The sequence below is a fragment of the Balaenoptera acutorostrata genome, chromosome 21 (genome assembly GCF_949987535.1).
Source record: "Balaenoptera acutorostrata chromosome 21, mBalAcu1.1, whole genome shotgun sequence".
Lineage (NCBI taxonomy): Eukaryota > Metazoa > Chordata > Mammalia > Artiodactyla > Balaenopteridae > Balaenoptera > Balaenoptera acutorostrata.
In genome coordinates this window covers 16,633,220-16,646,955 of record NC_080084.1, presented here as the reverse complement: position 1 = coordinate 16,646,955, position 13,736 = coordinate 16,633,220, and the positions used below count along the sequence as shown (strand labels likewise).

The window sequence follows — 13,736 nt, the reverse complement described above, 5'->3', positions numbered from 1 at the left end:
CTCTAACAGTGAAAGTAGAAAGTCATTTGTAATACCTGGGTCTGCCACTGTTGGGTGCACTTATATGTATCCTTTTGAAAGCTTTGGTTTATTATCAGTTTATCCATGAGGGAATAACTTTTTTTTTTTCTTCAAAAAGTGCCCTTTGGAGAAAATATCAATAAGCTATACTTGATGAGAAGCTTATGTAAGTAGACTGATTTGAACTTTGGAGATGCCAAATACTTTGCAGTTTTATATCCTAGCTTACTACAGTCATGTTTCACTATGACTTCAATTTCAATAGTAGCTGCTTTCACTTCTCAATTTCAGTATGATTACTGTATATCAGGAAATGTATACTTACACCAAAATATAGACTGTGTCCGAATTTATTGTCTTCACCTCCCTTTACCCCGTTTGGGCCACTTTCCTCCCCAAGAAAAGTTCACTGGAGTAGAATATGGGAATATTTTAAATAATCACAAAACTTATAGATCTTTAAATATACTTTGCATTCTACTTGTTAAAATATTTCAGTATTTCCTCATTGTTTTCAAAATAAAGTTCAAACTTCTTAGAGTGCCATTCATGTGATCTTTCTATTTCTTCTCTGCCTCATTCTTACCCATTCCCCTGCAAATGTGCTTTGTTTCAGGTTTACTGAGCGGCCATTGCCCCTGTCATTTCTTTTACTTTGGTTGCTTCCTTCCCCCTCACCCTTCTTCACCGGAGGATTACCTGTTCTTCCTTTAAAAACTCTGCACAAGTTTTCCTTCTTCCAGGAAACCTTCCTTGAACTACAATTATCCTGCCTCTTATTAATCCTACTTAAGACTAGCCTTTAAACTCTTCATAGCATAAGACTGATTTCCTACTCTCATCATTTGTTTACTTGTTTGTCTTGTTTAATAGACTATTATTCCTTGAGTTTAGAGATGATAGTTTCTTTTTTGGTTTTGAATCTGGCCTATAGGACTTTCAAATAATTGTTTGCTGACTGACTAAATGAATGACTTTTATAGATTACCCCATAATTTCACTTATTTTGCTCTTGATTCTTTTTTTTTTTTTTTTTAATTTTTATTTATTTATTTATTTATGGCTGTGTTGGGTCTTCGTTTCTGTGCGAGGGCTTTCTCTAGTTGTGGCAAGCGGGGGCCACTCTTCATCGCGGTGCGCGGGCCTCTCACTGTCGCGGCCTCTCTTGTTGCGGAGCACAGGCTCCAGACGCGCAGGCTCAGTAGTTGTGGCTCACGGGCCCAGTTGCTCCGCGGCATGTGGGATCCTCCCAGACCAGGGCTCGAACCCGTGTCCCCTGCATTGGCAGGCGGATTCTCAACCACTGCGCCACCAGGGAAGCCCTGCTCTTGATTCTTAAGGCGTTTGAGGGTATGGGTCATACTATTTTCTCAGAAGGAGATTCTTTTTTTTTTTTTAATAAATTTATTTATTTATTATTTATTTATTTATTTTTGGCTGTGTTGGGTCTTCGTTTCTGCGCGAGAGCTTTCTCTAGTCGTGGCAAGCGGGGGCCCCTCTTCATCGCGGTGCGCGGGCCTCTGACTATCGCGGCCTCTCCTGTTGCGGAGCACAGGCTCCAGACGCGCGGGCTCAGTAATTGTGGCTCACGGGCCCAGTTGCCCCGTGGCATGTGGGATCTTCCCAGACCAGGGCTTGAACCCGTGTGCCCTGCATTGGCAGGCAGATTCTTAACCACTGCACCACCAGGGAAGCCCAGAAGGGGATTCTTAAACTGTCTCATTCACTTCCATATTGCCACCTAAAATATTTAATAAAGGTAGGTCTTCGGTTTTGGGAAGACAAGAACCTTATTTGTGGGGGATTAGAATAATGTAAATCTTAAACTGTCAATTAGTTAAAGAATCTGGAATACAATACATGGGAAATTAGAAAGACCGACTCTTACCATGAAGCATGCATTCTAGCTTATCCATGTATATTGTTGAGCCCGTGACTTTATTGGTATATAAAATTCCCTTAGGAGAGAATAGATATTTAACAACTTTTTCCTTATTTGAAAATAACTGCTTACAGTTTCTAGATTTTAATAAAATCTCCATCTAATAATCAAGACAAAAGTTTAAACTAAAAAAATATTTGCTAATGAAGGGTTATAGAATTTAAACATGTGCTTGATGGTCCTGAGACGTCCTTAAAATATTTACATCAATATTCTGCATTCTGTAGCAAAATAAAATGCAGAGAAATCCATATTTATAAGTGATAGATTTTTAAAAGTAGTTTAAGCTTATTTCTTAATAGAATTATAACATTTTAATCTAAAATTTTATTTTTTATATGTATACTTAATATTTGCCTTCACATAATTACTTGCTTAGACATTTTGTATAATTATTTCTTTAATGATATAGCAAACTGAGTCAGCATATTATAGCTGAATCATGGTCCTGGCTGTTCCTTTTATTTATTCAGTGAGCAAACTCTATATTACTAAAATTCCTTCAATTGTGCTTGCAAAGACTTGTTTGTTAGTTCTTGAATGCCCTAAGAAATTTGTATTGAAGATTCTAAATTATATACCTATTTTCAGTCTGTGATATATTAAAAAATAGAATGGAGAAAAATTATTCACATCTTAATAGTTGGATGTCTGCTTATTCTCAGAGACCCCAGTCTCCTTTTAAAAAATATTTTTAAGATTCTTTGTTGTTAAACTTTGGTATTGAATTTGTATAAAGTGTAGGTTGCAGCACGTTAGAATATTATTGTCATTTAAGAATGTATTCACTGTTTTGGTTTTTAGAGCACTGCCTGCAAGGGGTTCATAGCATTTGGTACGTAGTTCACGTATTTCTAGTCTACAGACCTACCCTATCGAGGCAAAGGCTTCATGATCCTGATATTTTTTTTCTTCTGCTATAAAGCTCAGCAATGGTAATTAATGTGTTGGGCTTTTTTTTTTTTTGACAAAACTTTCCATGTCATTACAAATAAAACTGAGGTTTTTTGAAGACTAGTAATTTGTACCTTTAAAGAGCCACATTATTTTGCTTTTGTCTCAGAATGTATTATGCTTCACAAGTATACTGTGACAGCCTGAATAGAAAAGGGGGGAGGGGACATTGTCTTCAACTGGCATGCTGTTATCAGAGGGAATGTGTTTCTGGACACAAGATTTAGCATTCATTGGTCGTCTGAAGAAAGCTATTTCATCTGAGGATTGGACAAGAAGCTGCGTCAATTTGCTGCCCGTCTCCAAGGCACTGGTGATGCTGCCTTCACAAGCTGGCTAACGTCACGGCTCCATCACCCAGCGGGGTGTGGACTCTCTTTTTCTGTTCTTTTCTATTTAATTCTCTATTTGCTGCCTACTGCATTTCTTAATCTGTCTTCTGCCAAATGCTAACAGCATGATATTTTGCAATCATCTAGGTGAATACAAGAAAGACGAACTCCTAGAAGCTGCTAGGTAAGTGATTCCATTCATTTTAAGTGAGTATAATGCATTTAAGGGAGAAAAGGGGGAGGGCAGGTGGAGGACTATAAAAATTATAACATGTTATTGTCTTGCTTGGATTTTATACGATAATGCAGATAAGACCTTATACTAAATCTTTGTATACTTTATTTTGCACGATTAGTGTATTAAATGAGACTGTCTTTCATTATGGTGATGATTGTAAGGTTAATTTTATTTGGAACATTTCTTAAGGTAACTGCAAACCTGAGTTGCCGAGCTTTTCGAATGATATTCTTGGAGTATTTAAATACCTATATCTTTATTTTTCTCTGGAAATTTTTCTAGCCAAGCTTGAATGAGGGGCATGAAGTAAATGTTAAAATTCTCACCCATTTTCTTTTGTTCTTGTTCATTTATAATTTAATTGATTAGCTTTTTACAGCATTTTATATGTGTTTTTAACTCCAGTGTTTTAGATCACTTATCAGAGTAAAGTTTGTTTGTAATTAAGAAGGTGACTTTATGCAGATAAATAAAACAAAAATGTAGAAAGCTACCTTATCTATGATATACCACTGTATGATGATTAACAGGAATTATTAGGAATATATTGATTGAATTGAATATAGCAAAAGAGATTCATTCAGAACCATATAAAAGAAATCAAAGCAAGCCCATATCATTTTCTACTCTCTTGTGAAAAATATCCATAAACATTCATAAGAAGCACTATAATTTTATAGGAATTAACTTACTACCTTTTTGTAGGAGTGGTAATGAAGAAAAACTAATGGCTTTACTGACTCCTCTAAATGTGAATTGCCATGCAAGTGATGGGCGAAAGGTAAGTCATTTAAAATATAATATTCCCCTTCAGTGATTTCTTTTTGCTTTACAGTTAAAATTTTTAAAGTTGGCATATATATGTGTATATACATATATATACACACATGTATATATACATACATACATATGGCTGTATTTTACTGGTACCTTTTAACTGTAAAATGAAATGCTGTTGTGACATGTTCATAGAGCTGGTGAAGCATGGATCTTAAGCCTTTTCTCTTAAATGTCAGACACTGAAAGTTATTTGTTAAATGGAACTGCAGCTTTTTTGGTGATTAAAATTATAACAATGTGTATTATTTTCTGTGTATGATAATGGAAATTAGAAGTATTTGTTTACATCCTAATTACCCATCTTGGTTAGGATATATTTTTTATTTCTTTTTGGCAAAGGAAAATTTGTTTGCTAGACAACCAACACTTTTTCCATTTAAAGCTGAGAAAATGCTAATGATCTTTTTAGGTCTATTGTAATGGCCCTGCTTTTTTTTTTTTTGCTAAGTTTTCATCGTTATATATTGAAAGAAAGTATTAAAGCAGAGAAAAATATTCTGTATTAATATACATTTGTCATAAATGTAAGGTAATATATAAAACATGCAGTGGTATCTTCATTATCTGCTTCATATTCTTGCTGAATAGAGACTGAAAATGTAATCCTTTACAGCCTTTGGTATCTGACCACAAAGTTTTGCAGTGGTTTGCCTTATAGATACGGAAAAACAAAACACTTTGTACTATGAAGTCTTTTTAAAAATGTTGGTTAATTTTTTAATGTTAAAGGATGGCTTTTATATTTTTAAAACCTAAAACATTTTTAAAGTTATACTGCAGATATTGTGGAAAATTATCTTGTACCTAATATTTAAAGAATTAATTCCTTTGGAATTATTTATATCGAAAATATACTATGGAAAGTATCAGGATGGATGGTACCCCTTAGAAATAATGAACTGTTTTGCTTTTAAAAAATTATTTTTCTCTGAGTGATAATTTTATAGATTAAAATTATTCAGCTTTCCTTTCACTTTTTTCCCCATTCTAATGAAACCCATATAATAGTGGCATTGATTTGAATCCTTCCAAATATATGTTGTTATTGAAGATGGCTTGTATATTATTTCACATGGCCTAATGAATGTTTAGTTTCTCTGGATAATTTGGAGGAGACTTCTACTTTCATGGTAGGTTAAATTATGTATATATCAAGCTATAAATTAGCAAAGATTTACTTGGTACTATTAATGACTTCTGGGAGATGTTTTTAAATGGTAACTGCTCATTTTCCCTTCAATTTTGTAGTTGCTTTGGAAGTTTTAACTTCCTTGAGTTACTTTGAGTTCCAGATTTTGTTTGGATCCTTTTAAGTAGATAAGGCGACTTTTATCACTATGCAGAAAGAACCCTTCTTATCTGTAAATGCAGCTATATCTTTAGACAGAGCTCTTTTAGAGCCCAGCCTACTTCAGTTTTCCACAGCCATTTTAATATTCCAAAATTTATGTGAGATTACTATAATAGGAGTCAGTTTCCATCCCAGCCTCATTCTCCCATCCTTACCCTTATACCTTGACAGCCCCATTCCTAGCTCAGTAAATCAAAATAATTAAGGAGCGTGAACACTGATAATTAAGAAATTACCTCTTCTCCTTGCCTCAATCCCTACACAAATATATAGAACTTCTTTATTTTTCCTTCTCCCCAAAGGAGGATACACTTCCTTTATTCCTGTAGCTGAAACTAACATATTCCTCATTCAAATTCCTATGGCTCCTTTTCTGTATTACTCTATGGCATTTACCGCAGAGTTCTTGAATTGTGGTTATTCATACGTGTCTTTTTCTTCTACTTGGCTATTAGCTCTCTTTTGTACCGGACCAAGCCTGGCATTTTGCATGTAGCAGAAGCTTAGGCTACGAATATGCTCCCAGATGAACATAATTTTATCCTTCGAGTGAAAAAAATCATCTGTGCTCTTTGCCAGTTAGAAAATTAACTCAGAAGTATATGAATGGGGAATTGTATATTTTCTGTTATTATATATTATTACTAGTATGATTTTATCAATTTATTTTTGAGTAATTGTACCACAAGGGAGAATTATATATTTTAATGTGTAGAACATTTTTAAGAACATGTCTCAAACATTACTATTATACTGAAGGCTTCACAACATATAAATAATGTAATAATTTTCCAAAATGTGCTCCTATACTTTTTTAGATTATCAATTTTCTCAAATTAGATAGAAAAAGAAAATTAGACTTAAGTGTTTATTACGTTTTGGTGCTATGCATATAACATAAAAAATCATTCAAAATTGTTCATCAGTATGCAAAATGCAAATAAAATTTCATGTTTAAAATTGAATAATGTTCATATTTAGATATTACCCTTGTTTATGGCACAGAGCAATTCTTATTAGATACACCAGTTGCAGTAGAGCCGTGAAGTGGTAGATATTGTGGGTGCTGATGGAGATTGGGAAAAGATCCTTTAGTTATGACAGTCTCTTTTGTTTTCTTGCTATTGATATCAAGAGGATGTGTAAGCAAATCTAGCTGCTGAATTACAAGTCAATCGTATATATTTAGTATTTTTCCAGGCCATTAGCATGTGTTTATCTAGAATTAGGAAGTCAGATTGTATATAAACAAGAGGATACAGGTACTTTACATGTATAGTAAATTAGTCAGGTATATGAAGTTTTATTTCTTGAATTTGCATTTTAGAACACAGTGCAGAATCAAATTCATTTTTAGCAGGTTTTTAAATGACTGTATCAATGCTTAACTGAATCCTTGCCTGTCACTGTTTTTACTACGATTCCTGGTTTGTAAATTTTAAAAGCCCATGGAAGTGTCAATTTTGTAATGTTTTTAGAAAAGCAATGTTCCTTATACACTAACTAGTGGGTGGAGAGATTGCCTAGATATATGTGGGGGGTTTAGACGTCAGCCTTCCTTTTCCAAGTGGTACGTGGGCTTGTACAGTGACAGTGTAAATTTAAATAGTCTCTTAATTCTGTACTGTGACTTGATGATTATCCCATTAGGTAATATCTCAGTGGTTAAAATTTTTATTTCCCACAGACATTTGTTTTTCTAACCTGTAGAATCTGAAAATAGTGAAGTACCAATAAGGTTTTAAGTAATTTACATGGTTATATTTTGCTTTTATTTGACATGTAAATCAAAGCAGAGCTTGACTACTCTAGAAATTTCCAGTTGTTGTTGTTTTCCCTAAAAAGCAAAGGCAGAAACATTTTTTGTAATGTTTTGTTCTAAAATGCTACTTTCATACAATTACACGCATGTTCTAATGCTGGCCACTTTAGAAACATAGGGGCATAGATATAATTTATTGTTCTTCTGTCTCCTGCCCATTGTGATTAGGCATAGCATTCCATAGTTTCTTATTTTGAATTGCAGCGACCAGGTCCTTAAAACAGATTGCTTCCTTTCTGTAATTCCTATATTTTCAAACTTAGATGTCTTGTCCTTTAATCTCTCTTTACAGCATGTTCTATCATGATCAGACATTTTGTTAGCAATTATCCAAATATTCTGGTCTTGTTTGATACATAAATTTGAGATGGTGGTCGTCTCTTGTTTTGCAATATTAATTTTTATAAGGATACCTTTTTACAATGAATGAAAATAAGTATTTGAATACATTTCAGATTATTCCAACACTCAACCCTCTTCAGAGTTCTTTTAGGTCCCTTTCCTGGCTGCCTTTATCCCCTTCCAAAATAAATGTCCTAAATTTATGCCCTCCTTATAACAAGGAATAGGTTGGAGTTTGGCATTACTGTACATATTCCTAAATAGAAATAATATGTATCTTTGCATGCATTTACTATGCATACTATTGCTGTAATTGTTTGTCACCAAATATTGAAAGTAACTAATGTTTGGTTGGAATTTTGTTTTTATTATAAAATATTCAATGTTATGGTAGTTTCTTTCTGCTCCTTTTGTTCATTCAGTCAGCACTCAGCACATGCCATGTATAGGTCATTGTGCTAAGTGTCATGGGAGATAACTGTGTGTTTAATGGTATTGGTTCACAAGGAGCTCAAAATTGTTAGAATGATGAAGACGTTATCCAGGACATTGAAGCCAGTGCCTAAAAAAATATGATTCCTTTTGCTGTGATACAAAGTGTAGATTTAAGGTGAGATTTTTTTTCTAGCTCTTTTATTTTTAAAGCATTAGTATTTAGACATGTATGCTCTTCTGTAAGAAATCACAAATTTAGATGAAAGGCAACTGGAGGAGCATGATTTAAATTCAGAAAGATTAACTGAAGGGTTTCTTTAAATGTCGGATTTCTACTGTGTAAATGTTTGCTTCCATAAAATAGTTAATAATGAATAAGACTCTGGAAATGGAGAAAAGTAAAGTGTTTAAAAACTATTTTTTAATAGGGATCAATCAGAAATAAAGTAGAATTTAGTACCATCCCTTGTAGATACCATAAAAAACTATGTGATAATAGTCGAAAGAGCAAATGGGCTTTGAGGCCAAACAGATGGATTCTGTTCTCTGCTCTTGCACTTTCTAAGTGTGTGACTATGGCTCTACAGTTTTCAGTGTATTCTTTACTAAATGGGGATAATGATACCCATTCCACAAGACATTTGAGAGGATTAAATGAAATAATGTGGTAAATGTAGCACATAGTAGAACTTCAGAAAATTAGATCCCTACTCCTCTGATATATTTTTGGCTTTTGAGCATATTTAGAATGGACACATACATACTTCTGAGTACTTCTGCATCCCCCACTTCTCCACTTAAATTGTCTTTATTACCAAGCTCAGTCCCAGGTGGCATTTGGATAAAATGTAGGTTACCAGGTAATCTACAAAGCATACAATCGAATTAATTGTCTTGGAACTTGGTCGTTGTCTCCTCCCCACCCCACATCACATTTAATAAATTAAATTTGTTTATTTTTGCAGCTTATAAATTCAGAAATGTGTTCATAAGATACATATACCCATTTTAAAGAATATATTTATTAAAAATTAATATCCGGCTGAAAAATAATGCCACAACATTCATTTAAATTCCATAAAGCACATCCAGTGTAGCACAAAGAATATGTAGGATTAATGCAATGGTTTTTGCAATTTATACTTAAATTTTAGGGTTATGTGAATTTGTCATATTCTAATACAGTATTCTTGGTAACACCTCCCTCCTTCAGTGTAAGTCTTCTCTAAATATTTTGCTGGAACAGGATTTTAACAGTCCTCATATTGTTACTTTGACAACCCCTCAATGAACTGGGCCTCTCATTATTTATGCTCTTGTCTAGTCCCCTCCCACACAGGCTATGAACTAAGCCTGGGACTGCTTTGATGAATAAAATAAAGTAGAAGTGATGCCATGCCAGGTTTAGGACTAGCCCTTGGAATTGGCCTGGTAGCTGCAGTTTCTTGCTTTTGGAATACTCTTTCTTGGCTCCCAGCTGCCATGCCATGAGCAAGCACAAGCAGCCGTATGGAGAAGTTCATGTGGGGAAGAACTGAGGCCTCTAGCCAAAGACCCACCGAGACTGGTTAAGGCTCTAGATGACTCTAACTCTCCACGTGTCCTCGACTTTTAGCCTCAGCTGAGCGTCCAGTCCAGCCTCCAGGTGACACCAGTCGTCCTAACACCTAGCTCATACCACATAGAGCAGAAGAGCCACCCAGGTAACCTACCATTTTAGGGGTGGTTTGTTATGTAGTACTAGCTAACTGAAATACCCCTGCTATAAGAAAGTATTGCGTATAACTCAATGCATATTGTCTATTGGTCAAGAAAGTTTGCGTCATTTCTCAGGCGGATTACTGAAAATGGTTCTTTCACAGCTGCTTGGAAGAATAAGTGAAGATTTTTAAACAAATCACCAAACATATTTATTTCTTTTGATATGTTCAATTACTTTGTATTTGTATCTTACAATTTAAGATTTTTTTTCCCTCAGAAAGCAAAAAATAATTTTATGCACATCTTTATGGGTCATGGTGTTGTAGGAAGAAGCAGGAAGCTGAAGCTAGAAGACCAAGTTTTAAGTTAAAATTATTACTAGCTATGTGATCATGGCAAGTTTTATTATATCTCTGAGTTCTCAGTCTTTTAGCCTAGAAAAGGATGGCTTTGGGCCACATGAGCTCCAATTTACCTTTCAACTCTAACATTTTAAGATTGTTATGTATTTTGTTACTTATTTTTCATCAGAGTAAGTAATACAGACTTGGATTATGTAAGAGTCGGTAGATAAAATACTCCTGGTATCTGGAATAAAGTTTATATACAGCCTTTTTCCCCTTTAAGAAAGTGTTAGCATTACCTGAGGGCCCATGCGTGGCTCCCTGTGGCCTTTAGTGGCCTTTATCATCCTCCTCTGTTCTTCCCACATCCTGGTAGATAAAAGGTCAGACCAGTTTTTAGTGTCCAACTTTTCTGGCTCATAGTTTAGATGTTACTTGGGATTATAAGAAGGTCAAAATGCAGTACATGTGCATTAGGGAACTCTTCAGGTACTTTAAGTTTAATTATATATCTAATCAAATCACTTCTTTAAGGTACATCTTGCTGAACAGTGCATGTCTTAACGGTAATGCAGAAATCCCTTGGAGCGAGTTTTCTTGCCTGCTTATGTTGGGATATAGTGTATAAAATCTTTATGCATGTGTATATTCATAGTGTAACAATAAGGGCTTGAAAATGTCTTTTTTATTTTTCATTAGGGAATCACTTCTACTAAAACAGTCTCTATTCTGTCAAGCATGACATCTCTACTGGTGAGGGTAATTAGTACCCATGCCAACTATGTTCTGTTTTTCTCTTCGAGAAAAGAATTTTTAGTAGAAAGGGACCTGTGTTAAAAAGCAGGTGGTAAAGCTTAGGAATTCAGTTAAGCTCAGCTTAGCCATCCTCCTCTGAACTTCGGTTTCTCCTATACTCATATCCAAAAAGCACAAGTTTCCTGCAGTTTTCAATATTAGACTAGTTGAGGGATAAAGGAGCGAGTACTAAATCATTTTGCTGGGAATATGATTCATTATTAAAATTTGATTTAGAAGCCAAATTACAAAAGTGATATTTCAGTATATCCTTTTAAAATTGTAAGAACCTAAGTTTAAAGTGCTTCTTCTGACTCTCCAAGTATACCAGACTTTACAGGGTAGGTTAGATTACAACTGCAGCAGTAGCTTGAAAAACATCCATCTGGCAGAGTGGCAAGGGAATAGGAGATCAGGTAGAAACACAGAAGGTCACTTTATGCTATTGTTGATGTCCTAGTTCTTCAGTGAGTGGAATTGTGAGTGGTGTTATTTACATATAGTTATTTATTAATTATTACATGATAAAGGTATTTTAAAATAGCCCTCTAATGATTATGATTTGATTATGGTCTCTCTGGCTTAAACTGTTTAGTTAATGTCAGTTGACAGTAGATTATTCCGCAAAAAGTTTTTAAATCCTTTTAGTAAAGGGTGAACCTTAGTGTGTGAAAAAGGCTTGCTTAGTTACAAAAAGAAGTCTGATGTCAGAAACTCTTCTGGCCTAAGGAAAGGCAGCAAAAAGTGGAGAGTTCATTATGGATTTGAGAACTCTGGTATTATCTGTAGCTTTGAATTGGTATTATTAGAAACAGTTGTTTGGCCATAATATGAAAACAATATAAACAATTAATTTCTTAATTCATTGTGTACCAGTTACCTGGTGTCTCAGTTAGCTAGGGCTGCCATACCATACTGGGTTCCTGGCTTGCGGAGGGCTGCCTTTTTGCTGAGAGAGAAAGAGAGCTCTTGGCTGTCTCTTCTTTGTAAGGGCACTAATCCCATCTTGAGGGCTTCTACCCTCATGACCTCATCTAGTCCTAATTACCTCCTGAAGGCCCTGTCTCCAAATCCCATCATGTTGAGGGTCAGGTCTTCAACATGTAAACTGGAAGGGCAGACACAAACATTCACCTGGTTATTTTTGTATGCTACTTTTTTTTTCTTTTTTAAAGAAGTATAATAATTGTTCAGGAAATCTCCCCTCCCCCACCTCCGAAGCATATTCATCCATTCTCTCACTTGCTTAATTAATTTACAATTATAAAAGGAAGTTTCTAAAAGTATCAAGAATCTTAATAATATCCTTTTTAAAAGAAGGCTATTTTCAGTGACTAATAAGAAAATGTCTTTCTCTGCTAAGAATGGTATCAACAGTAAAACTTTAAAAACACTGTAAATACCAGGCATAATTATTTGAAATGCATATTTGGGTAGTCAAATTAGTAAATTTGGAAATAGACTAAATATAAAATACTTCATATGTTGATTTTCCTTTTGTAAAGATGCTTTAATTTTTCAATAGTAACATGGTAATACCCTACTCTGAATACCATAAAAATTCCCCTAAAGTGATCTCCTAGTGTCTGAGAGGGTTCAATACCCATTAGAATTGGGTGAGGAGGCTTCCGCAGGGAATAGAGCTAGAGACCTCTGCTCCTGGCTGCCTTTGGCTGCTGAATTCACATGTGCAAACTCAGAAGTGTCAGGACTTGATCACTGACGGAACTTTGAGGTAACAGCATGTCTCCCAAGTCCTAGAGCTCTGAAGCACACTAAAATCAGATAACAGAATTTCTCATTCTCTAGTTTATACAGTTAAAATGACTGTCCAAGGATCTAAGGTGGAATGATTTCCCCATAAATAATCTTTAAATGACAATTGGTGGACTTGTTTCCTTGTACTTCCAGAGTAAGTCATCTATCTGTTGAACGTTAGTTAGAATCTTTGATGTTTAGATTTGAAAACCTAAGATTGTAAATATTAATTATAAAAAGGAATTCATGTGAGGTTTGAGTAGTGTGAGAACTTTTCTTTTGAAAAGTATAAGACATCAGGTTACTGTCAGACCAAGAAATTTGATTTCCATAAAGTCTGCCAGCTGTTTCTCATTAAGCAATGCAAAATTAATGTTGCACTTTCTGAAAGTGCTAAGCATCCTTTCTTCTTTCCCATACAAACCCTATGAGAGGACGCTAGAAACTCATTTTCATGCATACATTTCAATTCTTCAGCTGATTCTGAGGCTGAAAAAGAGAAACACAAATTTCTGGCTGTTGAAGAATCCCCTTGGAGTTTCCACAATGATAATGTTGAGTTAAAATTTAATTAAGTTGGCATTCAGAGCTTTACTCTCACAAAATTACCCTATGGATTACCTGCTCTTTACTGTCTGTTCATTTCCTTTCCCCTATCCTTCTCTTCCCCATACATAACACTTAAAGTAAGGATAGTCCTTTATAGACTCACTTTAAAAAATAAACTTTTACTATATAAGGCAATTGAAGTACAGAAATTTTGTTTTATGAGCTATTTCATAAATTCTACAAATTTTCAAATGCCTTAGGTTCCTTCCTAAAGATGACTACATATGTTACTTTGGAAAAGCATACTCTTTG

General features: G+C 34.7%; 1 protein-coding gene across 1 annotated transcript in view; it reads left to right on the top strand.

The window, feature by feature from the left end:
- Positions 1-13,736, top strand: part of TNKS (tankyrase) — a 182,858-nt gene that overhangs the window by 81,874 nt on the left and 87,248 nt on the right. Inside the window, exons 4-5 of the mRNA XM_007174051.2 lie at positions 3,397-3,433; positions 4,193-4,268. Of these exons, the coding sequence (XP_007174113.2) occupies positions 3,397-3,433; positions 4,193-4,268 (113 nt within the window). The remainder of the gene's footprint in view (positions 1-3,396; positions 3,434-4,192; positions 4,269-13,736) is intronic.